Raw genomic sequence first — 25,992 nt, 5'->3', positions numbered from 1 at the left:
CTCGCAGCTGCAGCTTATCATCTTGAGCAACAAACAATCCAAAATCACAACAAATCAGTATAAATTCCACAATTCTCTCGTCACGAATGTGAGGTTTTACAAAACTCATGTCTTCTGGTGTTTAGACCAACTCATGTGGGTTATGGTTCAAGCGTCGAGATTTGCGTCGAGGATTGATCGTCCCTAGTAAGGGTTGGATTGTACCAATATCCCTGTCCAAAATGTTCAGCCTATCAGAGACACAAAAAGAGGGCTCTACGGACCCACAAAGCTGGTCTTCTGTCCTTACCGGTCGACCTGAGTGGTTGCTTGGTACATGCTGTGGGTTCATCTGGTACGCACGCGGCACTACGCATTACCCGTGCCGAGAGGCCATGGATTGTGACAGGAGGCTATTGGAAATAGCCTTCACCGAAGATGGAGCAACGTCATACCAGTAATACCTACGAGCAGCTGGTCTCGTCAGGCACTACGAAAGTTTCAATGGCATTGATTGTGTGTCTGTAGCTGCGAGTTGAGGGCAAGGCCACATTCGCGAAATAGAAAAGGCAATTGGAGATTTCAACAACAATATCAAACACAATCACATCCTCAGAGCCATCCAAACAAATCCTCCGTTCGTGAGGGTTCCATTTTCAGAGTGCGGCAAGGTTCAAACTCTCACGTGAAAGAGCTGAGACATATTATGGGGTAGAAAATATGACAGCTCGACGATCAACCGCAAGTTCATGACCGGAGAAATTCAAACAACGCGAAAGTGGATAATTAAAGGGCGTGATCGAATGTCTGAGACACGGGTATTGAGATATCCCATGACATAACAGGGGCCAGTAGGATCGTCAATCTCGAGAGATTGTGCCGAGACATCGAACCAGAATGTCAGCACGGCCCGCAACCGGCTGTTTCTAGTCGACGATATCCACGATGTCACATATGTGTATAGGAGTCTCGATCTGCAGGCTTGGAACAGGTCATGTTTGTGATTCACTTCGGCATTTGATGGAGACGAAGGCCGAGACCAGGAGGATGCTGAGAAGGAACTGTGTAATCTCGCAAAGAGTCGGGCTTCTTTCCAAAATGGAAAGGATCGTGAGATTTGCCTCTGCTGGTGTGACCTTGAGGTTTCACTTTCCCAACTGTCAGATTTCAGCAAGGTAAAAGAAATGATCTTACCGTCTGTTCTCACATAGGGATAACGGCTAGCTTGGGGCTAATATAAACTCCAAGCCATTCCCGTGCCTATCACTTCTTTAGTTAGTTTGGTTTGCCGAGAGGCGTCGAATTTAGCCAGCTTCAGTCCTTTCTTTTCATCAAGATATTTATTGTTCGTCGGAGGGTGCGGTCGAAGTTGCATTGCTCCGATAGTTTCCTGGTAGGTTCATTAGGGGCTGTAGTTCAGCTGACGGAAGTACAAGGGCAGGGATACGATGTTGGTGTCATAGTGAGAGGACGCTATAGGTGATAATCTCCTACTCTGGTGTCGTCGTGCCATGTCATTCCAGAGGAGTTTGATTATGTATTGGTAGATGGGAGCATGCCTTGACATGGCGGGAGGAACGTTCCGTCAACGCTTGTCTCAAACAGACATAGAGATCTGAAGATGAATACGAGAACGTGTGAAAAGACGAATGGAAGCAAAAGACAGGAATGTGAAAGAGAGTTGGAAGGGGAACAACCAACAGAGGGTTTTTATCTCCAATTCTCACATGACACCGACACGTGACAAGATGTCTCGAGATAACAGTATTGCAGGATGTTGGTTGTATTCTCCAATGAGCGACTAATAGCTAGTGTACAGCCCTGCGTGGTGACCTATGGTAGGCTATTCCTGAGGAAACGACAGTAGATAGACTCTCAAAACTCTTGATAAACCAAAACATGTCATGGCTCGGAAATGACTGGGGGTCTCAGAACGGAGACAAAATCAAAGAGCGTGGAGTAGTCAGAGAATCATCACTCCTCGTCTGAAGTCTCAGAGTCCTCGATCATAAAGGCTGCAGAGCTGGTATTGTACTTCGGCACAGTGTATTCTACCATGGGATGAACAGGGTAGTGCCTGGCCTTGATTTTGCGGTTCTCTCCATAGGCAGCCTCCCAAGGAGGAAGCATGCCGTTAGGAATTGTCCAGCCGTATTTCTGGCTACGAAGCCAGAGTCTAACCATGTGACGAGACGAGTTATCGTCGTCAGTGTAGGCGTCTCGGCGGTGGACGAGGGCGAGGTTGTTGAAGAACAGGAGATCTCCAGTCTCAAGCTTTAGCTGCAACTCAACACGAGAAGCAGTCTCCGAGACAGCTTCAAGAGCATGGATTTGTGCCTCTGAAAGAGAGGGAATGTTGGAGTTCGTCATGCTCGGGTGCGGCCCGAGGCGATGCGGGTCGAGGCTGGCGAGGAGTTTGCCATCGTGAAATGTCAAGACAGGAGCGAGATAGTATGAAGCTTTACGGCCCGATCTGTTTGGAACATTTCGTTAGTTGTGTTTCACTGAGTAGAGGGTGTATTTGTCTTACAGCTGGACAGGCCAGTTGGGAGTCAGGAGTGTCTTGATGACTTCTGGCTCTCGGTTGAGCAGGTCGTTGAAGACAGTCCAGGCTGAACTGAGATAGGTATATCCTCCCTTGTTGGCGCTGTCTCGAACTTGAAGGGATAGGATGTCACATCCCATGTCAGTGTGGAAAGGCTGGAACTAGTAAGTAGAGTGTTATTTTCGTGGAGTTGATGTAACATACCAGAGATCCATTGGTATGAATACCATGACGCGCGTCGGCAGGAGTCTTCCATTGCTTCGAGTCGGTTACATGAGCTAAAAACGTTAGATAAAACCGACGGCTCTTAAATAATAGTAGTATTCGAGGGGCTTGGGAGTTTGTTGAAGGTTTAGATTTCCGGAAACGTACATAGCATGTTACCCTTGCGGTCTTGGAGCCCGCGTTTGTCAGCAATGTAACCAGCTACGCCCAAGAAGATAGTAACACTATCTTCGACAGAGTATTTCTCGCCATCGATGCCACGAATGACGACAAAGCCTCTTCCGAGATGGAGAGTTTCGGCGCTCGCACGCAGACGACGAGACAGGTTTGGAAGAGGGAAGTTGTCAGGGGAGACTTCGTCGCCGTCGAGCCCAAGAGCTAGTTAGTTTCACCCGTTAGCAAACATTTACTTCCCGAGTCATACGTAGTAGGAGATCTAACTTTTGAAACTAGCGAGGGCGCTGTCGACTTCCTCAGCTTCCTCGCCGCTAAGACGGAGAGTGTAAGCTTGGTCCCCCTGATAGTCTGCTCCGGACCAGACTAGGGGACCAGTCAGTGCGGCATTGGAGGAGTTGCAGTTCTTGAGAGGTGATTCCCTGAGGAGTTCAGAGTTTAAACCCAGAGCGCCATCGTTTTCAGAGGGCTGAATGGTAGTTGCATAGTCCTGGGTGGTGCCCCTGAGAGTAGCCATTGCTGGAGATACAACAAAAATTTAATAGTAAAGGGTAGAAAATAGATAGAATTTTGGTGTAAACTTCTCAACTTCTCTTGTTTTTCGTTGAGTATAACTTCACTTTTCGAGACAACAGGCTGGACTATTTGTATCCTCAACTCAACTCCTCTCCTAGCCGGCCGACCTCGAGGACAGCATATCCCACATCCCACGATTCACAAGGCCCATTCCATTTCTCCCAGACTGAATAGCCGCCATAAGAAAACTTGTGCACTTTTCCTGAGTGTTTGTTCTCCGGAAGTCTCCCCGGAGTACACTCGTGAGTTGTCACCCTGCATCGAGTTGTGGATGTCAGTCTCGTGAGACAAGTACACGGCTTGTATCCATCTTTTGTTGGCCAAACTCGATACTTCCCTGTTATCTCTTACATCGCCAGTGTTGGTTGGGCGAGTCGTGGGGCCGCTGTGACGAGAAGATTGCCTCATGGAGGCATGGTGGCTGCTGAAAGGGGTGGTGATGCGCTGGGATGGCACCTTCTGCGAGGCCTAGCATCTCTGAGTTGGCAAAACTCGTCAATTTCAGCTACTGCTGTCCTCAGAAATATCCTCAGCCGGGTTTTGTCGTTGTGAAGAGGCTCCTTGGATCTTCATATCCCCCCGAATGATCTCACGTCAGGGCCAAATCATCTCGGCAATTAAGCGGGAAGCTGTCATTTCCACAGCGTTCCTCGACTAGTTCTCGCTAATACTCACCGGACAAACATCATCAGAAACAAGGCTGATCCGTATCAAACTAAGGATCTTAGTCCTGGCGTCGGCTGCACGACATCAAACTTCCGGTCCTTCTTAGTGAGCGCTAGGATATGTCGCGGGTACCTGGATCACGCCCGGCCAGCGTAGTCTGCGGTTAGTAACCGTAAATACATGCCGAGATAACGATCCACCGTGTGTGTGATCATCCTGCGCCTTACCGTGGCATGGCGGCATGCTGACAAGATCTTGTCATGTCAGTGATATCAGGGGCTACTGAGATCTTGATGGCTGTTGCGCAGGGAGTCCAGAGTCAATCTTGCAGAGCTAAATCTCTTAAATAAACTTGCGCGTTATTAGCAAGGTAAATAATAAGAGTTATATCTTGGTAACACTCCTTTTCATCTCGTGGGACCTATGTACAGAGCTTTAGGGGGCGGGTATTGAGGCTTCCGGCTAGAAACTCGCAGCCGCGGTAGCCACAAACTAAAGCTTTTCTCCATTTCACTTAGAACAACAATATATCATCATCACTTTGTTGTCTGCATTGCGCAACCGCACGCTCGTAAATGCAGCTTCACATCCGGACCAATGATCATTGCAGCGTCTCTGTCCTCCGGCCCCCGAACACCTTCAACCGCCCAGTTCCGCAGCCTGATCCTGACTTATCGAGCTTCCCTACTTCAACAATACACTGTGTGCTCTAGTATTAGGCTTCTTGACCTAACCGCTCAACAAACAATGACAAGACGGCGATTCTTCCGCACTCAGGGGTGTCCCTGTCGAGTCTATTGTTCGGTAGGAACAATGGTCCGTTAGTTCGTCTGTAACTATGGCGTGCATGATCACCTCGCTAGGTTGTTAGTCTTATTCTCTTAGTAGCTAAAGGGGCTAATTTCAGAGAACTAGCTCAATATGGTTGATCACTGTTTAACGCAGATGTCATCAATTTACACTGTCCTGGTCAACTGTAACCCAACTCGAACAGGCGTTGGAACCAGAAACTGTCATTGGCCCTTTCTTTTCCTCTGACCGGTATCGATTGCCAAATGTGAGATCCTCCTCCACGGCAGAGCAGAGGTTCCGTCTTGGCCCGGGAATGCGACAGTGAAACCCGGTGAACAGTCCCTTTGGCCTTCTTCTCTCTTTCCATCTCAGACATCCCACGATCGCCTTATGCTGTACAACGCAAGTAGTGAGATTCAGGCGCCATATGTGCTGTTGGCCAAGCCACTGTTCGCCTGATCTGGGTTTTCATGACCATTACCCCCACAATCGATCTTTTTGCTGTCGGTCGGCACCAAAATATTGGGTAAACCAATTAAATAATGTTCATTTGAGTTCACACGTTTAGAGTCGGCAGTGGTGGCCATGTGCCAGAATGGCCCGTTTTAGTGTTGGCGTAGAGTTTACTTCACCAAGCGCCCTTATATCAGAACTGTGTCACTCGTCGGCCGATCACGACTGGGGTGGCTTTTGTGCAAGTAGGTGAAGTGAAAGGCTCAGAATATGTTATGATCCCATGACAAGCATATTATCTACTCAACCCTGAAGATGTGCGTTGAGTTGTCCCATAATGCCTGCTCTTTGTGACGGTTTTGATAGCCTTGTTGATCCCTTGGCACATTCCTCCACTTCGGATAAAACTTCGACTTAGAACAAATGGGTCTTAATTTCTCTTGACATCAGAATCTTTCAACTAACTGGGGTCTCGTCTCGAGGTTCTGATCAATCGACTCGGGGACCCCGGCGCAAACACTTGCATCAGGGAAGCTACCCGGTTGCCGGCTCCAGGATACACCTTGGACCTCGTGGCTTAGGATGTATACAGGTCCTTGAGAAGTACTTTGAAGATACATGATAGACTCTCGCGTCAACAGGATGGATAGGGCGAGGTGGGCACGGCGGCAATGGAGGGTACTTTACGATGACACGAAGGAGAATGAGAAGAAGCAAAGAATGCCCTCGTATCATTGAATCAACACTGCCGAATTAGGCAGACATGCGTGGTCTGCTACTCTAGTGCATCGAGGGAATGACTGGGCTGGCTCGCATAGAAGAGATCACTTTGAGGCCATCCCAGCCACCGCAACTACCGCACAACCTCCAAACCATGCCCCACGCATCGTCCTGGTCATGGCCGTCTGCTGTCAAGCCTGACGAGATATAACTGGTGCCATAAGATTCCTCAGCCAGCCATGTCTTGACAACTTTGCAAACAAGTGACAGGGTCTAGACGAGGATGGACCTTTTGATAACGAAGCGCTGCACATTTGTCTTTCTGAGCGCTTGCATCACCATCGGCTGATGTTTCCCGGACTCTTTGGGTCAAGATGGACAAGACTGTGGACCTAACTCTGTGTTTGCTATCCCAAGACTATCATGGTACATCAGCAGTCCTCACTCAAAAAAACACTAGCCCATTATGCAACCATCAACTGTTGACGCGCCAAACTCTCTAGTCCATTAACATGATTCAGTATCCAAGCGTGTTCTCCTCCCATGCTCCGCTCCTCAGTTGCTTGACGGAATCAAGCCAACAAACCCATTAGACCGAAGATAGCCCCTATTCCCACAGCTGCCGTCACATGGGCGGCTCCCGCAGTCTGAACAGACGTTGGACCGGCTGTCTCCGACTCAGCATACGATCCAGATACGGTTGTTGTCTCTGTAAGTGTCTCTGAAGTTGTGGGAGTTGAGCCCTCCGTGCTAGGGACGACTGCAGTCCCAGAAGGAGACTCGGCTGGCACCCAAGAGCCCCCGGCAGAAGACACATATTCCTCGACAGTCGTGTATGTTCCCACGAGAGTTGAACTCGTCGTCTCAACCCCGATAGACTCAGCTGTAGCTGAACAAGCAGCACAACACTTTCCAGCCTCCGAACAGTCTACACCCGAACTGACAGCCTCGACGGTTGTTAACTCCGTCTTCGTGCCTTCGACCACAACCTCTCCTGTCGACGTAGAATACGCTTCCACAATCACTGTTTCGATGGTGGTTGATATCGTACGAGATAACGTGGCTATCTGAAGTGTCTTGGACTCCCATGTCTCGTAGAAGGTCTTGGTCATTGTAACCGTGATCTCTGTAGTACATGCTTCTGAGACAGGAACCTCTTCAGTCAGCGTTGACGTTGATGTCCATGTCGACGCTGACACTTCCGTAGCTGGAGATGTCTGAACAGATACAAATGACCACGTTGGTGTTATCTCTGTGCCACTGGGTAAGACTACTGTAGCACCCGACGTCGATTCAGAAATAACCGTCGCCTGCTCAGTTGCTGCTGATGTCCATGGAGGTATTCCCAGCCCACTCGAAGCTAGCTCGGTCGATAGGGAAGACCCAGGCATATGCCACGTCCAAGGTGACATGTCCGTCTCAGTAGTTGAGCACGACGTCGATGTTGATACAGAAGCTGAAGGTACAACTGGAGTCCACATATCTGTTGTGGGAAGGGGAATGGGAATAGGGGTGTTGAATATCGTGATGCATGAGGTTGCCACTGGGACGGGAGTTAGAGGGGCAACCTTCGATTCACCACTCTTCCTATCTATGGTTAGCATAGCTTCTAAATCGAAGATAAAATGCATCATACCAAGGAACAGTCACAAAGGTTTGACAATGTGGCGCACAGATTACCGTCCCAGATGCCTCTGCAGACACAACACCTGACGGTTCAGACGGTTCAGACGGCTCGGGGAACTCGGTCCCAATGCTGAATATCTGTGTATATATCGTAGTGTCCACCCAAGTGGAAGACGAGACCTCCCCATCGTCCGTAGAAGAACAGAAAAGACAGTCCACAGTCACAACCGTGGTTGGGATAGGATTGAAAGACTCTGGAAGTGAGGGAAGTATGTCCACCGACAAAACAGCATTTCTAGAAGCATGAAAAGGCTGCTGCTGGGCCACAGCAACATAGGCCCCTGCGACCAGGATAACAAAAAAGAGGCGAAGCATACCCATGGTGCAGTAAAAGCCACTGTAAAGAGTGAATCAGGTTCAGTTATTCAGAGTATATCCGCCGTATCCTCATCAAGAGACATTGCAACCCCCTAGCAAGCCGCAGGGCTCCTTAAGTAGAGATATAATCCCCTTACACAGCATCGCTATGCCGGGCTCGGGGGGCACTCAAGACTTGGAGTTCTTATCAAACGTTGAGCATGGCATGTTTGCCGTCTCTTCACACGGGTGCTGCTAATATGCAGACATATCACTGCAGGTTCTGTCAAAACTGCGGTGGTATATTCGTAGACCAACCAATTATGCCCCCTGCTGGTTCTGTGGTACTGCTGAGGCGGTTGGGTGTTGTACGAATAGGGGTAACGGCATCTGGTGTGACTGCAGTGTAACTTGATCGAACGGTTTGCACCACTTGGACTGTTCTCCAAACGGAGTTTGCGACATATTGATCTGACCGACGGCAGTATTGAGGTTCTTCCATGGTAGCTTGGAATGGTTCCATGGTTGGGAGTGCAACGTTGATGTCGGTACAAGTTGCCTGAAGACCAGGTCTTCGGTGCACACCGCCACTTAACTCGTTTACGAATGCTCAGAAAAGAAGGGGTAGTTAGGGTTAGTGTTCAAGCTTTTCAGTAAGGATTTGATGCGGGAACACAGAGGAGGTGGTGGTAAGGAAAGCGGTTGATTCATGATGTTGAAGACCATCAAGGCCCAACCTTCAAAGGCCAGTGTCAATCTACGGGAAGAATATTCTGGAAAGCCGCTAGATCTTTCCGTTCTTAAACCTGCAATCAGCAGCCTGAATTATGCATGAGACAGATCATAATCGGCATATTGCTGCCAGATCTCCGCAAGATCCTGACCAAGTTCGACATAGGTTCGCCCACAGGGCGCACATCAGCTTCTTAGACTCCATTCAAGTTTCTGCGAGGCTTGTCAGTTCCATAGCTCACCTATTTTCTTCTCGGTAAATAGTCTGATCTCCCATCCCTCGTCTGAAGTCCTAGAAGCTATTACTCGCACCCGTCGGGATGACCTCCGAAATCTGAGATTCCCGTCCGAAACAGATGCCGGAACTCCATGTCTTACCTGCATGACACTCTATACCACACTGAATAATGCACGGTGAAGAGAAATGTGACATGTCTGTTGAGATTGAGCGCCACGGCTGATGGTTCTGGGGAACTTTCTAGGGGTCTCTGCAAGTTTGAAGTAGCATCAACAATTCTCATCACACCTGATCACCGGATCTAAACGGGAATTAGGAGGTCTGAGACTTATGGAACAGTTCCTATTCGTGAGTTGGCCTGATCTCTCTTTCCCCCTCGACAGTATCGTAGTGTCTCATGCTGCCTTGTCCTTGTCGTTCAACCCAGCTTTCATCCGGCTGATACCTGTGAAGAAAAATGGAACCCTATGCCTCCCTTACTAATATAATACCTCTATCTGCTTCGTTCGCAGTATTGAAATCGGATCGTAGTAGGGGGCGGCTGACATTGCCTGTATCCTAATAGGGGTGTCATCGACACATAGTATTCTGGCATAGGGACTTGCATCAGAGACATTTAGCACCGTTTATTGCAATTGTCAAAATATGAAACATCTTATTAACTTAATGAGATTGCTACTTTCTTTTTGTTTCTTGGTGGCCTTTGTCATCCCCGTCCCGGGGTTGGCGTCAGCTTAGGAACAGATGCCACTTTAATCCTCGTAGAACATCGCCTTTTCTCGAAATTTATAATGTCCAATTTTATTTCTACTATCATATACTATCATTTCAAGTCTATTGTTTCTTCATTTATGATAATATGCTTGAAGATTGAGGAGTGTCATCGAGTGTCATGATTGCCCAAGGTCTGAGTGTTGTCGTTATCGCGAATATGCTTATCGAATGTCTTTATCATGATACATCAGTATCTAAACACCACTTGCTATACACAGTGTCACTTGGACATTGTTTCTTCAGAGACGTAGACTCGACGAGTGAGAGCACAGCGCTTCACGAATTGCTTGTAGCTAATTTCGCATGCCATGGCCATTCAGGAGACCTTCGTGATTCTCAAAGTCAACTTTACTCGTATCACGCTCATCATCATTACTGGTGAGTGATTTCTAATGCTCGTATCGCATCTGATGGCCAGCTACCGTTGACTATCGCTTGGAGGGACTTTCCAGTGTGGCCTTTTGCTCTCGTGTTAGAACTAGATACGCATGCACGCCATCTGAAGCCTCGAATCAACGTTCAGAGTAGAGTTCAGTGTTGTTATGCTAATCTAGGCAGCCGTATAACTTCCCCAACCTGTTTGATATGCACATGGCTTGCAGTCAGTTCAGCCCTATGACGAGGCAAGTCAGGCCACCGGGAAGTTTCGACCACTCCATTTGAGCATTCTCGTATTATTCCCGTCTATGAAGCAAGCCTCCTCCTACCTTAAATGGAACCTTAATCGTACAACATCAAGCCTCGAGCACTGGGGAGGAAGTGGCTGGATATGAACGCTACAAAGCCATCCCCTAGACTCAACAGCCAAACGGTGAGGCTGGGCCTATACGAGGTCGTGATATCACCATTGTTCGTCTCCAGCTCTCGGCAAGTACCGACGCCATTGACAAGCATACAGCGGTATATTTGGAGACAGGAGGTCGGAAGAAAGTCTGGTAGTCGAGCGGCAGTTGTGGAACCGTGGACGTCGATCCTGCGCCGCTCATCGATAACTGGCCAGTTTGCAATGGAATGGCTGAAAATGGCAAGTGTTCGTACAATGATACGAAGCCTCTTCTATCAAGCTAGTAGGAATTCGTAAAGCATCGCGCCAGATTCGGTTATCCTGAGTTGCATGTGAAGAGAGGCGTTCCATCAGCCTTCTTGATCAAATTACCCTAGACACTCTCTTACATGACTGCAGTTCCCGTCTTCAAGAATTTTCACTGGCTCCAATAGTTTGGTTCTATGGGGCCCTTTGAATCCTTCGAAAGGAAAACCTTTGCTGCTCTTGGCGAGGTCCGATGGTCTCTAGGGAAGGATTGGAGCATCATATCATCGCGAGTCTAGACTGCTATGGAGAACAATGAGCCTTAAGCGGGGGAAATCAACTCCACTGATCGACAAATGATGTTTGGGCTCTGTTGTTATTACTCGTGGAATGTTTGATTGTTTTCTCATACAATGGGAATAACCGACGGTGAAAGCCGCAATACGCAAGAACACTCCAAGTTATGTCGGTGAGCCAGATTCATGTTGATAAGAAAAGCTGGCCAATCTTGTCGTAAGAACTGAGTCTCGCAATGGATGATACGAGGCCGATAGCAGGAAATGCAAATTGAATGCTGATACAATATCACGAGTGTGTTTAGGGTAGGTGGCTGACCAGCTGACTAAGAATGCTGGCTGCTCAACAAAACACCTGACAATTGTGTAGCATTAATGCGACGTTGCATCGCCGTGCCAGTGGGACGGAACTTTGACACATGACAGACTGCAACTGTCCCCAGAACGAAGCCAACCTCGCATTGCAGAGTCACTGTTGATGATCTGACATACGAGAAATAGGCAGATTATGGCTGAGCATCCGACGTCGTGTTCATTCAAATACGGCAATTTCGTGGCTGCGTCACCGCTCAACAAGGACAAGGACGAGGACAACATCCACCAAAAACGCCAAGCCGCAACACAATTCGTTACCAAGGACAGCCAGCCAATCACCTCCCCCAAACGCCAAAGCCTCTTCTCAGCCTCGCCCACCATCCAGACCAAGCTGGCCCTTTCGGACCGACCTTGTGCACACGAGGCTCTTTCAGGCCTAGTCTGGGGTTCCCTGTGCCTTAGCCCGAACCGTGTTTCTCCAGGTTCAGTTAAGTCTAAAGACCTGATGGGGGTGGTAGATGCGCTGTCTTGGAAATTGAGCAATTAACTGTTCATTTCAGGTTTCAGGACCGACTGAATGATTTATTTCACGACAAAATTGAAAGCAGAAAAAACAGGGGACTTGGATCGACGTTTGTGCTTTAGTAGCGGAACCACCGCGATTCATGCAAATCCACTGAAAAGCACACGACGAGCGTTCCAAGTTCCTTCGAGAAAGCCGCTAGGCACGGCCTGTCCGGCAGCTACTGCACGATGAGGCCACAGACCTTGCAGTTTTGATCAATGTATACAGTGCGCGAGACACTGACCTAGGCAGAGGGTTATTGGTTGACATGCCACACTGTGTTTGCTTTGCTGTGCTGACCGACCCGGAGCATCGCACCGCGTTGCGGGAGCACACCGTCCGGACACCATCGGCATGCCTCGGTATTTGACACCGTCTACGGAAACACGACTGGAAATAACTCCTGTCACGAATTACCATGAAGGGTAACCCTCGATGGAATCAAGTTGAATGCCTTTCGAATTATCTTGCTGTGAATAGCACGGAGTGGTCGTACACTTGCTCCGTGAAAGAACAATCGTTGTTGACATACCGTCACTCTGATCACAGAACCTGGATGATCTGATTCTTGAGCTTCAACTGAGCGACGTGGCACCAGGAAGGAAGTTCAGTAGAACAAACTCAACCAATCTGTCGCCAATTAAGCGAGCATCGGGAAAGCCATGAACCACATATCATGTCATAATCGAGGGGAGCAGATATTCCCATACCTAGGTAGTTTGCGATCAAAGAACGGGTTTCCCCTCTTTGAACTCTGAAGTCATGCCTTTGAAGTTGACTTCGCCAAACCCTCACTGCAAACTTAACAACGCATGATGCGGCTGGAGCATAATCCTCAACTGGGAGCGCCTCCTTTCAGAAACAGCTCCGCCTCAATGCATAGGGACACAAAAAGAAAGGCACAGACGAGCTTGTGCGCCCTACAACGCGCAAGCTTTGTTACCCCGGATGTGAGGTTGAGCTGATACGTGACACGGCCGCAGAGGTGCTCTTGTTTCAAGCGAGATGACAGCTGCGCCGCAAACTCTAATGCACTAGATCTTGTGTTACGCGGAGTTCTTGGCAGGGTAAAAGTGAAGAGTTGAGTCGATGGTCGCCAGGGGCATTGAGAATGAAGATGGTGATTATCGATAAGAAAACTGTCTCGCTTTCGGATCGACGCGAAAAAGGAAGCATACCCATAGCGTGAAAGTCAATGTCTAGCAGCTTGAAGGGTTATTGTCTGTGCGTGCAGTTTTTACATATGTCTCATTCTTGATTTACTCCGTGGATGATCATGCTTGCCCATGAAGTCAATAGCAAGCCATTGAAGAGACTGCTCTGGCTGCTGTAGTTGCAGCTCGATCGAGGCAACAAAGGCCAGCAACGTCTGATAGACTCACCATCTTTGGTCAATCTCCCCGTGACCTGTAAGCTAGACGTTATGCATCAATTACACTTCAAAACAGTTTTCTACTAACACTCAAAGCGTCTTCTCTTCGGCAGTTTTCATGCCGAACGGTAGACTAAAATACCACATGGCTCACTCAGCCCCTTGAACAACGACTCGCACTAGAGAAGCATCTCCAATCTGAATATCTTCCGAAACCGACATCAAAGCATATCCACGCGTTAAAAAGAAACTGTAAGGCTTAGCGCTTAGCTTTTGGTTATAATTGTCACTGTCGTTGAGGTGATCTACCATATACGCGTATATCCAGCCCCACACTCTCGAGATCTACGCTACTCAGATCTAGATTCTTCACGTATAGCTCTCCTCCGCGTATAGAGTGTGAACAATTTTAGATGCATTCGCAGAAAGCGTCAGTTTGGCGGATGTTGTTTACACGCAAAGATATGTATATAGTCTGTTCAAGAAAGTCAAGACCTTCTCAATTTTATACTCTCAACTCATTGACTTTGACACTCATCTGTTTGACTTCTAACGACGAAACACCAAGACTTGACCTCACTAACGTGATTGAGAGCTTCAATCAGTCGACACCCGAGAATAATTCATCATGGCGGGATACATCTTCTACAACTATAACCCCAATATGGTGGCAGCTGTCATCTTTATTGCGATCTTCGGTCTTTCTGCATTAATGCACACATATCAGCTTATTCGAGCGCGAACATGGTACTTTATTCCGTTCTTAGTCGGATGTCTTTGTACGTGGCCGGCCGCCAATTTCCAGCTATCGCTGCTTTACTAACAGTGTCTTCAGTTGAGTGTATAGGCTACGTAGGTCGAGCTCTCTCATCACAAGAAGCACCGGACTTCACCAAGAACCCCTACATCATCCAGTCTCTCCTCTTGCTGCTCGCTCCAGCCCTCCTCGCCGCCTCGATTTACATGGTACTCGGCCGCCTCATTCGTCTTCTCGATGCCAACGACCTTTCAATCATTAGCCCTAGATGGTTGACCCTGGTCTTTGTTGCTGGAGATGTCATGTCCTTCCTTGCACAGAGTGCTGGTACGTACCCCGAAGCCTTCCGTTGACCTTCACATTAGGTACTAACAGTCAAAGGTGGTGGTATGCTCGCAACAGCGAAAACCAAGAGCGCCGTCAAGCGAGGCGAGAACATCATCGTCGGCGGCCTAGGCATTCAGATCATTTTCTTCGGCTTCTTCATGATCGTCACTCTCGTCTTCCACCTCCGCATCAACCGCAACCCCACACAAAAGTCGCAAGAGATCACAACGCCTTGGAGGAAGCTCCTCTACGTACTTTACACGGCCAGTCTTTTCATCATGGTCCGATCCGTCTTCCGTGTCGCCGAGTACGTAATGGGCAAGGACAGTGAGCTCCAATCGAAGGAGTACTTCATCTACATCTTCGACGCTACCCTTATGACTCTCGTTGTGGTTTCCCTCAATGTGTTCCACCCCAGCCGTGTGATCAACCATGATAAGGACAGGAAGCGAATCGTCAGCCAGGATGGATATGCGCTGGAGAGCCAGCCCGTGGGCAGAGAGGAGAGAGACGGACGGTACTCACTCTCACCTGTCCGTCCTAAGCATACCCATCGAGGGATATATGGAGAAGTGAATTACGGAGTAGGAGCGGGACGGATTCGGGATTGATATGGCCATCGAGAGCTAATTGAGCCAGTGTTTTGAAGCGAGTGGGACTGGTACGATCTTCAGGTCGACGTGGGAAGAAAGCGGTAAAACTTGTACATAGTATAGATTTGAACACCGTTATAATAGATTTCTTTTGTTACATTGCAAGAAGCAACGTGATTCATGACGAGTTTGGATCGTATCATGCATGGGTGTAAAGTCAATGCTTCGAGATGCGCAACATGGATTTTTATACGCTGCGTCGTAAAGTGGAACACAACATGATTTGGCATGGTATCTAACTCCCAGTTACAGGTCAACATCGATAAACGATCCAATATCAATGGACCCTTCTGCAGAACTCATACGAGATACCATGAGATCATGAGGCTCAAAGTGGCACCTCTCCCAGAAAGACATTCTTCCGTGTCCTGAATCATCACGATCCCTTCCATGGAAGCAATTTGTGGAGATCAACAAAGTCTTGTAACTCTTGTTCTCATCCCTGACTGAACAGCGGGGCGTGCATTCGTTACATGGGGAATGCATACAGATGAGACAAGACTTCCAGTTCCGAATATGCGGAAGCATATGTAAAAGCGAACCTGGTCGGGCTACTTCTCTATTCGGGGAGGCCAGCGTTGGGAACATGTACAATCACGGAGATGGGAATCCAAGCAAGCGGCGTTTATGCCCAAAGCAGTCACTATTGACGATGACGAGTTGATGCAGTATTTCGATCATCGCAGGGAGACACTTGTCACACCGGGGGCATAACGTTAGAGAGTTATTTTCGGGGCTCGATGGGTTTCTAAACGCGAAATGCGCTGCTGCGCCCGATGAGCAAACAACGGATGATCTGACATGAACAGGGAGATCTGGCAGCGGAGTTTTTTATTCGTTGTGATAGCCCTAGAATTGACTTTTTCCTCTACGTCTTCTTACTTTTCTAAGCGAAGAGCCGTAATGGTTTTGCCCCGGGAACGTGATCGGAGCAAGCCGATTAACGTGAACGTTCCAACGCGTGATGTTCGATAACATCGTCGGACCGACGTACAAGAAGAGAACCTGTTGAATGCGCGAATTCTTGGTGCAGGAGAAGGTACCCAATCGTCGATCGAGGTGTTTCCTGTTAGGCTTCACCTCCTCTTGAGGGCGAGTCGACCTGTCTCTGCAGACAGTTCGCCAACAGAGGAAGATCTCACTCATTCTGGGAGTGGAGTCGCACTGTGAAGCTGAGGCTTTAGCGTGGTCCAAACAGATGTCGACGTGGCACAGTGTTTATGTAGGTGGCTACGAGAAGGAGGCTGCCTCCAGGAACTTTGTCAGTATCGTTGTTGATGGATTTCCCCTCACTTCAACGAACTTGTTGCAAGCCATAGCTCAATGCATACTGAGAGGTTGAAGTCAGCCATTCCCTCACTCTACTATTAATACTGACGTTCAGTCGGCCAGTTTCTTCTCAAGATTTGCCTGCAAGTAACGCTCTCGGCCAACCTTGTTGAACTCAATGCTCCAAGCCTGGGCCGTCTCCACCCCCGTTCAAACTACAGGTCGCTAAACCAAGTTGCACTGTCCATCGGGTATGTATTCTTTGGTCTACTGCACTGTCCATGCCTGCTAATTTCTCTGTTGGCCTAGTCCCCTTTCAGATCCCTCGCCCGTTCGCCGGTTCGGTTGGCTGCTTGTTCCTTGGCCTCTTCAAGACGGGTGGTACGAGTAAAAACTGGACCTCAAGGTCACTCTCCAGCAAGGTTTCGGTGGCAAAGTACTTTATTCATCCTTCTCCTGTGTTCCTCGCGTCCCACCCCAGCGTCAGAAAGCCTTCCGTCTCTCTCTACGGTTTGGATTGGTTTGCTTGCTAGCCCACCCCCGGTCTTCCCTCGAAATCTCCTTCTCTTGTCCAAACCCGCTTCTCACCTCATCTTCTCTTCTCGTCTTCCCATCCCTTCCCTTCCCTGACCTGATCTCTCTCTTCTATCCACACTTTCCCTTTTCCTCTTCATACATACATACAACCAGCCAAAAAACACCAAACGAATTCTGTATACCGCAGATCTACGACCCCTTAATCAACCTGTCCAACATCGAAGTTTTCTGCAATTTGACTCCTGGTCACCCCGAACAACCCCCCCGCATTATGGTCCAAGGCGAAAGGGCCGAATAACACCTGCACCTCGTCTCCTGGAATCAAGCCAGCCCTTCCAATCTCCCATTCTCCCCGCCCTCCCGGTCGACCGACTACCAAGCCGCCCCGAATATACCTTCGAGACGACACCTCTTATCGCGGTCCCCCGCAAAATCCCCAGACTTTTGGCTTGCTGGCTGCTTGACATTTCGTCTCCCCCGCGATATCATAATCTAAATACCCCCGAGCTCGACTCTCTGGTCTAAACGACCCTCGAGCTTATCGTGCTTCCCTGGTATCATCGTCTCTGGAAGTCAATCATTCCTGTCGTCGCCTATTCCGACGACCCGCCCCGGCCGTTGATAACTTTCTTTGATACTGACAAGGAAACTCATTATGTCAACGGCACCAAAACCAGCAATGACAACCGCCGTAAAGAGGGCCTGCGATGGCTGCCATCGTCGCAAGGTCAAGTGTGATAGTGGTATCACTTGTCGCAACTGTTCAACTGCTGGCATCGAATGCACATATCTCGCCATTCCTCAGAAGAAAGGTCCTAAGGGTTCTCGCGCAAAAGTTATCACCGAATTGAGAGACAACCAACGCCAGGCCAGTCTAGCTGCTAAGGTGCAAAACAGACTCGCTGGACAACCCGTTGACCTAACCATTCCTGCTCTCAACCCTACAGCTGGCATGTTGTCCAACGACTTGATCAAGGCCTGTGTCAACTTCTACTTCGAAAATACTTACTCGTTACTGCCTTTCCTTGACCGAAACCAAATCGAACACATGATGCTAAATATGGAAAGTGGCCGTGACCGGTACTGTCTGTTTGCAGCTCTCTGCGCATATGTAGTACTTCAGCCTGGTATGGTCCTTCCAGCTTCCTCGCCAGAAGAGGCCTTCAACATTCAGACCCATCCCGGCGCCAACATCGCCGCAGCCAATTTGCTTCTTGAGGAGTGCCTACGTGTTCGAAAGGGCTCCGATTACTTCGAGACACCAAACTTCAACGCTATGCTCACAAACATTTTCCTCTACTCCTGCTTCAAGATCATGGACGGAACAGACCGAGCGTGGTACTACCTTCGAGAGGCCACAACTATGGCCCTCCTTGCAAACATGGACAAGGAGGAAAACTATGCCCAGTTCCCTCCAACTGAGGCTGTCCGAAGACGTCGGTTTTTCTGGTTCTTGTTCGCCTCCGAGCGCGTCTACTTTTTCGACCGCCGTCGACCCTTGTCTCTTTATGCGACAATCGCACCTAGCCAGATGCACGACGACCCTAATGATGCCTTGTATCCCGAGCTCCAGGCCTTTTTCATCATGTGCAACATTTTCCGACCTATGGACGACTCTTTCCTGGCCGCTTGGAGAAAGGGCTGCGACCATCTCGACTGCCATCAAATTACTGGTCTCAAGAATCATCTCAAGGAGTGGCAAGCCACTAACCCCTTCCATCCCGAAACTGCCTACATGGCCAGTCAACAATTCCTCAACAATACAATTTGGCAGCTTAACAACTCCCAAAATCAATACCACAGCGATCTGACACGGCAAATGACCAGCAAGATGGCTTCTTCCTTTGCCGGCCAGCCACTTGAGCTTGCAAAGTCCTGCTTGGTATGTATTATATGCCATGTTCGAACAACACGCGTCTGACAATTTCACAGTTCCCCAAGCTACTCGAGATCTGTCTCAACTTGACTACGTACTTGGCTAACGTGGCCCCGGATCGACATCCGTTGGTTGTGGGCCCTCACCAGTGGCTCCAGGATCTCCTCGCCTCTCTCGACCCTACCCGAAATGGTGACTTTGCATTCACTCCTCTTTTGTTAGCCAAGGTCAACGAGATTCTTCCACGCCTGGCCGACCCAAAGCTGCGAAACGTCCCAGAGAACGCCTCTTTCGGTATGTCTGCTGATATTTTCGACGGCTTTGGCAACGCCGGCATGGCCATCATGCCACAAATGAACGATTACAACCAAGGCATGGTCGTCGATGAGAACGAGACCAAGTACGATTTGAGTGGCAGTAGTCCTGACACCATCCCCAACTCCAGTTACTCGAATGGTACGCCCCCTGGTACGCAGCCAGGTAGTGACATCGCCTCGGCATTTGTCGGCTCACCTGCTAATGTTATGTCCCCTGGCATCGATTACAATGTCGGTAACGTGGGCATGGGCGGGTTTGACATGTCTGAAATGGGCATGAATTCATTCACAGCGTCTCAGTCCAATTCATTGAGCAACATTCAACATCAACAACGTGTTGGAAGTCAACCACCCTTACAGGGTATACAGAACCAGAATGTCAACAGTTCAACTATGAACCCAACAATAAATCAGATATATGGTATACAACAACCGCAGCGGCAGAACAGTTATCAGATGCAAAACCAACCCCCCTTGTCGCAAATCGGGTCAATGTCTGACATGGACTTTTCGATGCGATAATCACCAAAATTAAAAACACGCTGTCTAGGCCTAGATGCCTTGGCAAGCCCTGTATGCATTTTTTGTTCTCTTCTCTGGAATTACTATGACATGGGCGCACAATGCGGCGCTTCTTTGACCTTGCGTTGTATCTATCTTGCGAGCAAGTTTCTGTCTGCGGATCAAATGGAAACCGGAGGTTGGCGCTTTGGAGTTTTTGATCGCCTATCTTTTACAAGATCAAGGTTGAGGATCATGTTACGATTGTTTATGTGGTCAAGTGACTTGGATCGGAGATCCCTGAAAACAAATATTGTGCTATGGAAAGCTTTATATTGATGGTGTTAAGCACATTCTTCACTTTGTGGTTATAGAATTATGAATCAAAACTTTACTCTATTTAATTCAATTTGATCATCTCTGTCGTGCCCCAAACAAATCAATATGAGCACTAACTCGGCTACTTCGCTTGTAATTGTATAGATTTAATTGTAAATTCTGGGTATTTTGCTGGTATCTTTGTTTTCGTTCTGTAGGTATCGTAACGCCAAAGTCAAACCCGTTGATTCATTACTTCGTAACCAAATTTCCAACTCCCACCAATGCTAACGTCTCGCAGTCACAGACCGAACAGCTAGCACCTCTATCCTCGCAGCATACAAACTCATTAGATGGCACACAGGGTCTCCCCAAATAACACTTCTCAACCTCTCCTCGGAGCACGTCACTGCTACAACTCCCTCGTCGAGACGCTCTCGCACCGTCTTGCGATCTTTGGCCTTGGCTTCTAGGTCCCCTGAGCGTAGCACCACGATACGGCCTGCATTGCTCAGTGTGCACGGGGGGACGTCCCATGTTGGCTTCTTGCGTGATTTCTTGGGGTCTTTTCGTTGGGATGGCGGCGGTGAAGCGAGTAAGTCGAGAAGACTTTTGACGTAGGCTTTGTCGGCGCGGACAACGGGGTCTCCTTCATTGACGAAGCTGAGGAAGATGCTCTTTCTGAGAGCGTGAGTTTCGGGTTTTGCCAATGGGAGGAGAGACACAGGTGGTGCACCGAACGTGACGCAGTGTATTCTCTTGAAGCAATTCGTCAAGACGTTGAGTTCACTCTCTGCCGCATTCGTCTGGGCTACCATGTGCGAGTATAGCAACGCAGCAATAGCACCACCAGCCGAATGACCCGTGATCAAGAGACTAAACGTTGAGCGCTTAGGATCCTCTTGAAGAAGCTGTCTCAATCTCGCAGCTACTGGGCGTACCATCTTCTTAGCGACGGAGAGAAAGCCCGCGTGGCACAAGTTTCCAGGATCGTCGAGGAAGTTAAGTGGGCTGATGGGTGCAGAGTTGAGATTGACGGCCCAATCCATGAAACTTGCTGTGCCGCGGATGGCGAAGACGATGGTGTTCATGTCGTCCATGGAAACAGACTTGATGCAGGTCTGTCTTGGACCAGCCAGCCAGTCGGATGAGACGTGAGCGTCTCGTTCGGTGCCGCGAGGTCTTTCGTAGACGCGCTGGGAGTACTGAGCAGCTAGACAAAGGAGAGGCCATGTCGGCATATGCCTACTTCTGTTAGAAAAGAATTGAAGCTGAGAGGGGGAAACATACAGAGATAGCGGTGGTAGTGTTGCAGGAAGCTTGGAGTTTGCGTACTGTTCGACTTTGGAGAAGTAATTGCCCGACACCACAGACGCAGCAACATTGCATGGGGACTTTTCCTTATTCTTCACCTTTCCCATGCCCTTGTCGACTTGATCCGTCTTTGGCTCCTGATCCGTGACGGCACAGTTGAAGAGCTTGTTCTCATTGCCCTGTACCTTCTCATGATCAATAAGCGTCATGATATCGTTAAACCGATCATACAGGGCATTCGACGACTGAGCAATCTGCGCACATCCATGCCAAGCCGATAACCCATCGTCGTATAGTTGCGGTGGAATTGATTCCTTGGCCAGATTCACCATTGAGCCTGTGAAACGGTTCAACGACGATGAGAGGGTCTGGTGTGAGTTTGTCGTCGCGAGATGATGCGTTGGTGTAAACGCGGACAAGTTGGGGTGCGATTGCTGCGACCCGAGGTGATAGTGATTGTTGATCACCACAGGTTGAGTGCTGAAGCCCGGCGGTGCTGGGAGATAGCCTGCGGGCTGGAAGTGAGGCTGTGATTGAGAGGCATGGAGCTGATTATACGGAAGAGCAGGCCTCAACGCCGGACGCCCATTTCCTGGATAAGGAGGCGGTTCAATCTGAGGTCTCGCAGGACGAAAGACATTAGGAGGATCTGTTATCTTGGGCTTAGATGAAGCTATCGTTTTATTGGATTTTGTTCCTTTCTTGGACTTCTTGCTCGACTTCTTGGGCTTTGTGCTACCAAAAAGCCAAAAGGCCATCGTGACGTTGGGGGTTTCTCAGGTAGGAGGGTTGATTTACATGGCCATCGGAAATGTGAGGAAAAAAGAAACAGTAAACAAAGAGTGAAGAAGATGGCGAGAATCATGAGAAAGGTCACCCACACATGACCCGGACCAGACCAGGCCGAGGATATTCTTAGCAACAGCTCTGATTGACTCTTTGCGCAGCGGGGACCTTCTCAGCCCGGTCGATCAATTCCCCTGTCGAACCATCCCCCGTCAGTATAACTAGCACACTCCCCCCCCTAAACCCGGGCGTTTAGTGCTCAAGTTATTCTGTCCCGCAGATAAGAAAGCCCTTAGCGACCCTCACTAAAGAAGCGAAAGCTGCTGCACCCCTGTAAAACAACCGCCATTCGCTGACCGCTAACCAATCAGTGACATACAGCCAAGGATGACTCTAAAGAGCGAGGACATTGGATGGAGATGCAGCTGAATGCAGCTTTGGTAACTAGGATCAGTCGAGTCGGCGGCAATGGGGGATAACCCTATGGCTACTGGGTGACTCAATGATTGCATTGCATTGTATTGTCTGGGGCGAAAAGTTTGGGAAAGGGCATGTGAAATTGTGAATTGCACGAGTTGGGATTTGGAGTCTGAGACATTGGATTGGAGATGACGTGACCGAGAGGCTGTTGAAAGGAAGGATGTGTTGGTTGGTGGATTTTGGTGGTCGAGGCTAACTCGATCGCCGGCCTCGTCGGGGTTACAAGACTTTAGACAAAGGATCACTACAGTGAGATTGTCCTGAATCGTCTGAATATCTGTACAAGTCAGCTAGGTCAAGTCCTCTGGTATTCTCTATCCTGATGATGACACTATCCTAAGTTTGTGCTTAAAGAAGCCAGTCTGCACTAAACGTCCATCAAACCTCCTTTGTAACCTACCTGCTCCATAAACATGTTTTCCGTGTTCTGACTACTCCGTACCTGTATCTGTAAGCTTGATGTGCAGCTCAAAAACCCTCCGACCCAATCCCTCAACCAACGCAACCTTGGCTTCCAAAAGCCTTCCGGCCTCCTTTATATTATCCGTCGCCCAGTTAGTCCCATAATATGAAGGGAACAGTGCCTTCGGACCCGATGCCTGTTCAATCTTGAGCTCTTCATATTCGGCTAGGCAGAGCCGCGACCGCTGGTTCTTCATGCGCTTCTGGATCTCGCCTGCACTGAGACCCCCAATCTCGCCATACAGCTCATTTGGCTGTAAGTCTTCATTTGAGGTCCGGGCGTGTTCTATGAAACTGTGAAGATTAAAGACCCGGCACCACGGATGCCACTGAGACGGATGTTTGCACTCTTCGAACACTTGGCGATGCATACCCCAGATGACAGCCGTATAGGCAAATCGGCCAGCACCTTGTCGATTTGGCCCTTGATCCAAGTTTGATCTTTCTGGAAACTCAAGCGCAAAATTAACAAAGTGAATGCCGCCAAAATACCTCTCGCCGTCTTCTTTGTGCTGGCACCTCTTAAAAGCCCAACGTGACGGTATTTGGGTGGCGCGACCTTGGTAACGGCTGAAAGGAGGGTGGCTGCCTCCGCTGTCCATTGTAAAGCCTAGCTTCTGCGTATCCAAAACGAAATATACGGGTCCAGTCACGGGTCCAGTTTCCGGTCTCTCTTCAGGAGAAGGGCCGGCCGTTGCGTTGATGGGGCTTTGCTGAAGCAGAATGCTGATGGTCTTCTTGGTGGCCTCGGCGAGTGCTGGGGTGAGAGAGAGACGTCGATCGACTTCGCCAATTGATGACTCTACATCGAATGGACCTCGAGTTATCCTGGGATCAAGGGGAACGATATGCTGATGGTATACTCTTCGGTACATGTTGACAGTCCCCATATACTCCAGCAGCAAGGCAGGTCGCTTAAGGTAATCATGGTCGTATGCGAGATGCATGATACCCAACCAGAGGTTTCGAGCCGCAGTCTGCTTCCCGTCAGGCACTACCTTGCAGGGGCAAATCCATAGGCTAGTACGCATAGCTGTATCAGTGATCTTCATTGTAGCCAGATTTTCGAGGAAATTAGCCTCATACTTCTTGTCGACGCTGTTGAAGACCCGGCGGCCAAGAATGTGAACGGGTTCCTTGAAGGTGCTGGATGAAGGAGCCAAACAGCCCGGTACAAACCCTTGAGGTACAACATCAGGCCGAGCGCGCCACAGCAGCACTGACTGGTCTTTTGACTGTCGGACAATGGCCTCTTGAAGACGCAAGAATGCCTTGTCACCTTCGCCATATAGCAGTGGCATGTTTAGGTTGAAGAGGCCGAGGAGACAATAGGCTGCATCTTCTTTGCGGGTAGTGATGCGGGACGATGCCCAGCTCAATTTGATGGAGATGACGAAAGAGTCCAAGGTCTGAGGGAGTGTGTCAAGCCCTTTGCATCCAGCACAAATACCGTCGCGAACTGCAAAAGCAGAATTTGGGCATGCACATCGGGGTTCTCGAAACAACTGCGGCCAAATACCAGTTCTTTTGCAAATACGATCGAGAAGTGCGCCGTCTCTCGAGCCAAAGCTAACCCATTCCTTGTCGTAAAACTCAACATTCCGTGGTGCTATGAGCTCCTGCAAGGTCCATCCTCTGGTAAACCAAAGACTGTCGAAGAAAGAGGTCTCTGATTTGTCGAGAACAACATAGTTCTCAGCCGGCTCGTAATGAATAATCTTGCAGTTGGAAGAAGTGTTGAAATCATTGAGGTAGACATAGCACCTTTCTGACTGCTGATACCATCTGAACATGGAGTTGATGGCCTCTGAGAGCTCTGCGCTGCTCGATTTGTCGATGCAGCATGTGTCGATCCAGACATAGGATAAACCATCTTTGCCGGCCCGGTCGAGCAGAGCCCAAATCTTGTAGAATGACTGGCGGCCCTGCAATTTCTGGAGTGACCGTTGTGTTAAGTCTTGAAAGGTGATTTCGTCTTTCCCCCACCTATGTGACAGAATACCATAGGGTGGGATCTCCTTGTCGAAGAAGCTCTCGAGTCGTTTGTCGAAGACATTCAAAAGCCGCATTGTTGAGACTAAGGTATTCTAAACTGGCCTAAGTCTTACTTAGCCTAAGTCTCTTCATTGTTTAGGATAAAGATCCAAATTGATATCGGGATTAAATGTTGTAAGGCTTGCTTAGTGATTCTGTCTGTATTGAAACTCAAAACTTGAGATGGGATTTGTAATGGAAGAGGCTGATGATGATTGGCATCGCCCGACGAGGCTTTCAAGAAGGCATACTTGGGGTAAGTGCAACTGCAGCTGTAGGCCGCTTCAGTGGGTGCTATTGAAGGAGGTAAGAAAAGAAAGGACGCTTATTCTGAGTAACAAAATTATTTAGGTAAGTTTAGTGTATCCTTGCAGAGACTTAGATTGAGTAATTTTTGGCATCCTTGGAGTTATCTTGCGTACGTGGGCAGTGCCTACCCTACCTTAAGGTATGTGCAGACCTGATTCTAAGTTCTGTCTAAAGTTAAGCTCTTAGCTATAAGTCTTAACTGTAAATAATATATCTAGCTTATAACTTAGATATTATACTAAATAACTAACTAATTACTATAGCTAAAGGCTAAAAAGAGGAAAACCTAGATTATAACTTTTTAGCTAGTCTTAAAGGTATATAAAATACTTTAATTTATTAATTAAGAAAGGTTAGCTTAATACTATAAATATTCTAGATCTTTAAAATAATAACTTTAATAAAAGAAATCTTTACTTAATATTTACTTCTTTAAATAATAGCTATTAATAACTATATTAATAAAGCTATAGTTATATTATAAGCTATATCTTAATATAGAAATACCTTTAAAATTGTAAATAGCTATAAAGACCTTAAAATATACTTTAAAAAGCTATATTATTAATTTATATATATAATTTTTATTAGCTTAGTAATAAATTTCTTATTAACCT

At 48.4% G+C, this 25,992-nt stretch overlaps 7 protein-coding genes across 7 annotated transcripts; 3 read left to right on the top strand and 4 right to left on the bottom strand.

The window, feature by feature from the left end:
• Positions 1–1,953: 1,953 nt before the first annotated feature.
• FSUBG_10899 (uncharacterized protein) lies at positions 1,954–3,440 on the bottom strand (the record flags this gene model as incomplete). Its single annotated transcript, XM_036675524.1, has 5 exons — positions 1,954–2,452; positions 2,510–2,679; positions 2,729–2,802; positions 2,897–3,127; positions 3,191–3,440. 5 exons carry the CDS (start codon positions 3,438–3,440, stop codon positions 1,954–1,956), a joined length of 1,224 nt encoding a protein of 407 aa, XP_036533598.1.
• A 3,262-nt stretch (positions 3,441–6,702) lies between these two features.
• FSUBG_10898 (uncharacterized protein) lies at positions 6,703–8,137 on the bottom strand (the record flags this gene model as incomplete). Its single annotated transcript, XM_036675523.1, has 2 exons — positions 6,703–7,717; positions 7,767–8,137. 2 exons carry the CDS (start codon positions 8,135–8,137, stop codon positions 6,703–6,705), a joined length of 1,386 nt encoding a protein of 461 aa, XP_036533597.1.
• Positions 8,138–11,691: 3,554 nt separating this feature from the next.
• On the top strand, positions 11,692–12,079 carry FSUBG_10897 (uncharacterized protein; the record flags this gene model as incomplete). Its single annotated transcript, XM_036675522.1, has 2 exons — positions 11,692–12,012; positions 12,059–12,079. 2 exons carry the CDS (start codon positions 11,692–11,694, stop codon positions 12,077–12,079), a joined length of 342 nt encoding a protein of 113 aa, XP_036533596.1.
• A 1,984-nt stretch (positions 12,080–14,063) lies between these two features.
• FSUBG_10896 (RTM1) lies at positions 14,064–15,130 on the top strand (the record flags this gene model as incomplete). The annotated part of the gene is made up of 3 exons (XM_036675521.1): positions 14,064–14,214; positions 14,271–14,519; positions 14,574–15,130. 3 exons carry the CDS (start codon positions 14,064–14,066, stop codon positions 15,128–15,130), a joined length of 957 nt encoding a protein of 318 aa, XP_036533595.1.
• Positions 15,131–17,657: 2,527 nt separating this feature from the next.
• FSUBG_10895 (sucrose utilization SUC1) lies at positions 17,658–19,693 on the top strand (the record flags this gene model as incomplete). The annotated part of the gene is made up of 2 exons (XM_036675520.1): positions 17,658–18,860; positions 18,911–19,693. 2 exons carry the CDS (start codon positions 17,658–17,660, stop codon positions 19,691–19,693), a joined length of 1,986 nt encoding a protein of 661 aa, XP_036533594.1.
• Positions 19,694–20,277: 584 nt separating this feature from the next.
• Positions 20,278–22,062, bottom strand: FSUBG_10894 (lipase class 3; the record flags this gene model as incomplete). The annotated part of the gene is made up of 1 exon (XM_036675519.1): positions 20,278–22,062. The coding sequence occupies one exon, from the start codon at positions 22,060–22,062 to the stop codon at positions 20,278–20,280; it is 1,785 nt and encodes a 594-aa protein (XP_036533593.1).
• Positions 22,063–23,001: 939 nt separating this feature from the next.
• On the bottom strand, positions 23,002–25,101 carry FSUBG_10893 (beta transducin; the record flags this gene model as incomplete). The annotated part of the gene is made up of 1 exon (XM_036675518.1): positions 23,002–25,101. One exon carries the CDS (start codon positions 25,099–25,101, stop codon positions 23,002–23,004), a length of 2,100 nt encoding a protein of 699 aa, XP_036533592.1.
• Positions 25,102–25,992: the final 891 nt, after the last annotated feature.

This window comes from Fusarium subglutinans (assembly GCF_013396075.1).
Source record: "Fusarium subglutinans strain NRRL 66333 chromosome Unknown NRRL66333_c0000195, whole genome shotgun sequence".
Taxonomy (NCBI): Eukaryota; Fungi; Ascomycota; class Sordariomycetes; order Hypocreales; family Nectriaceae; genus Fusarium; species Fusarium subglutinans.
The sequence above is the reverse complement of the archived record's forward strand: the minus strand, read 5'-3'. Positions and strand labels throughout refer to the sequence as shown.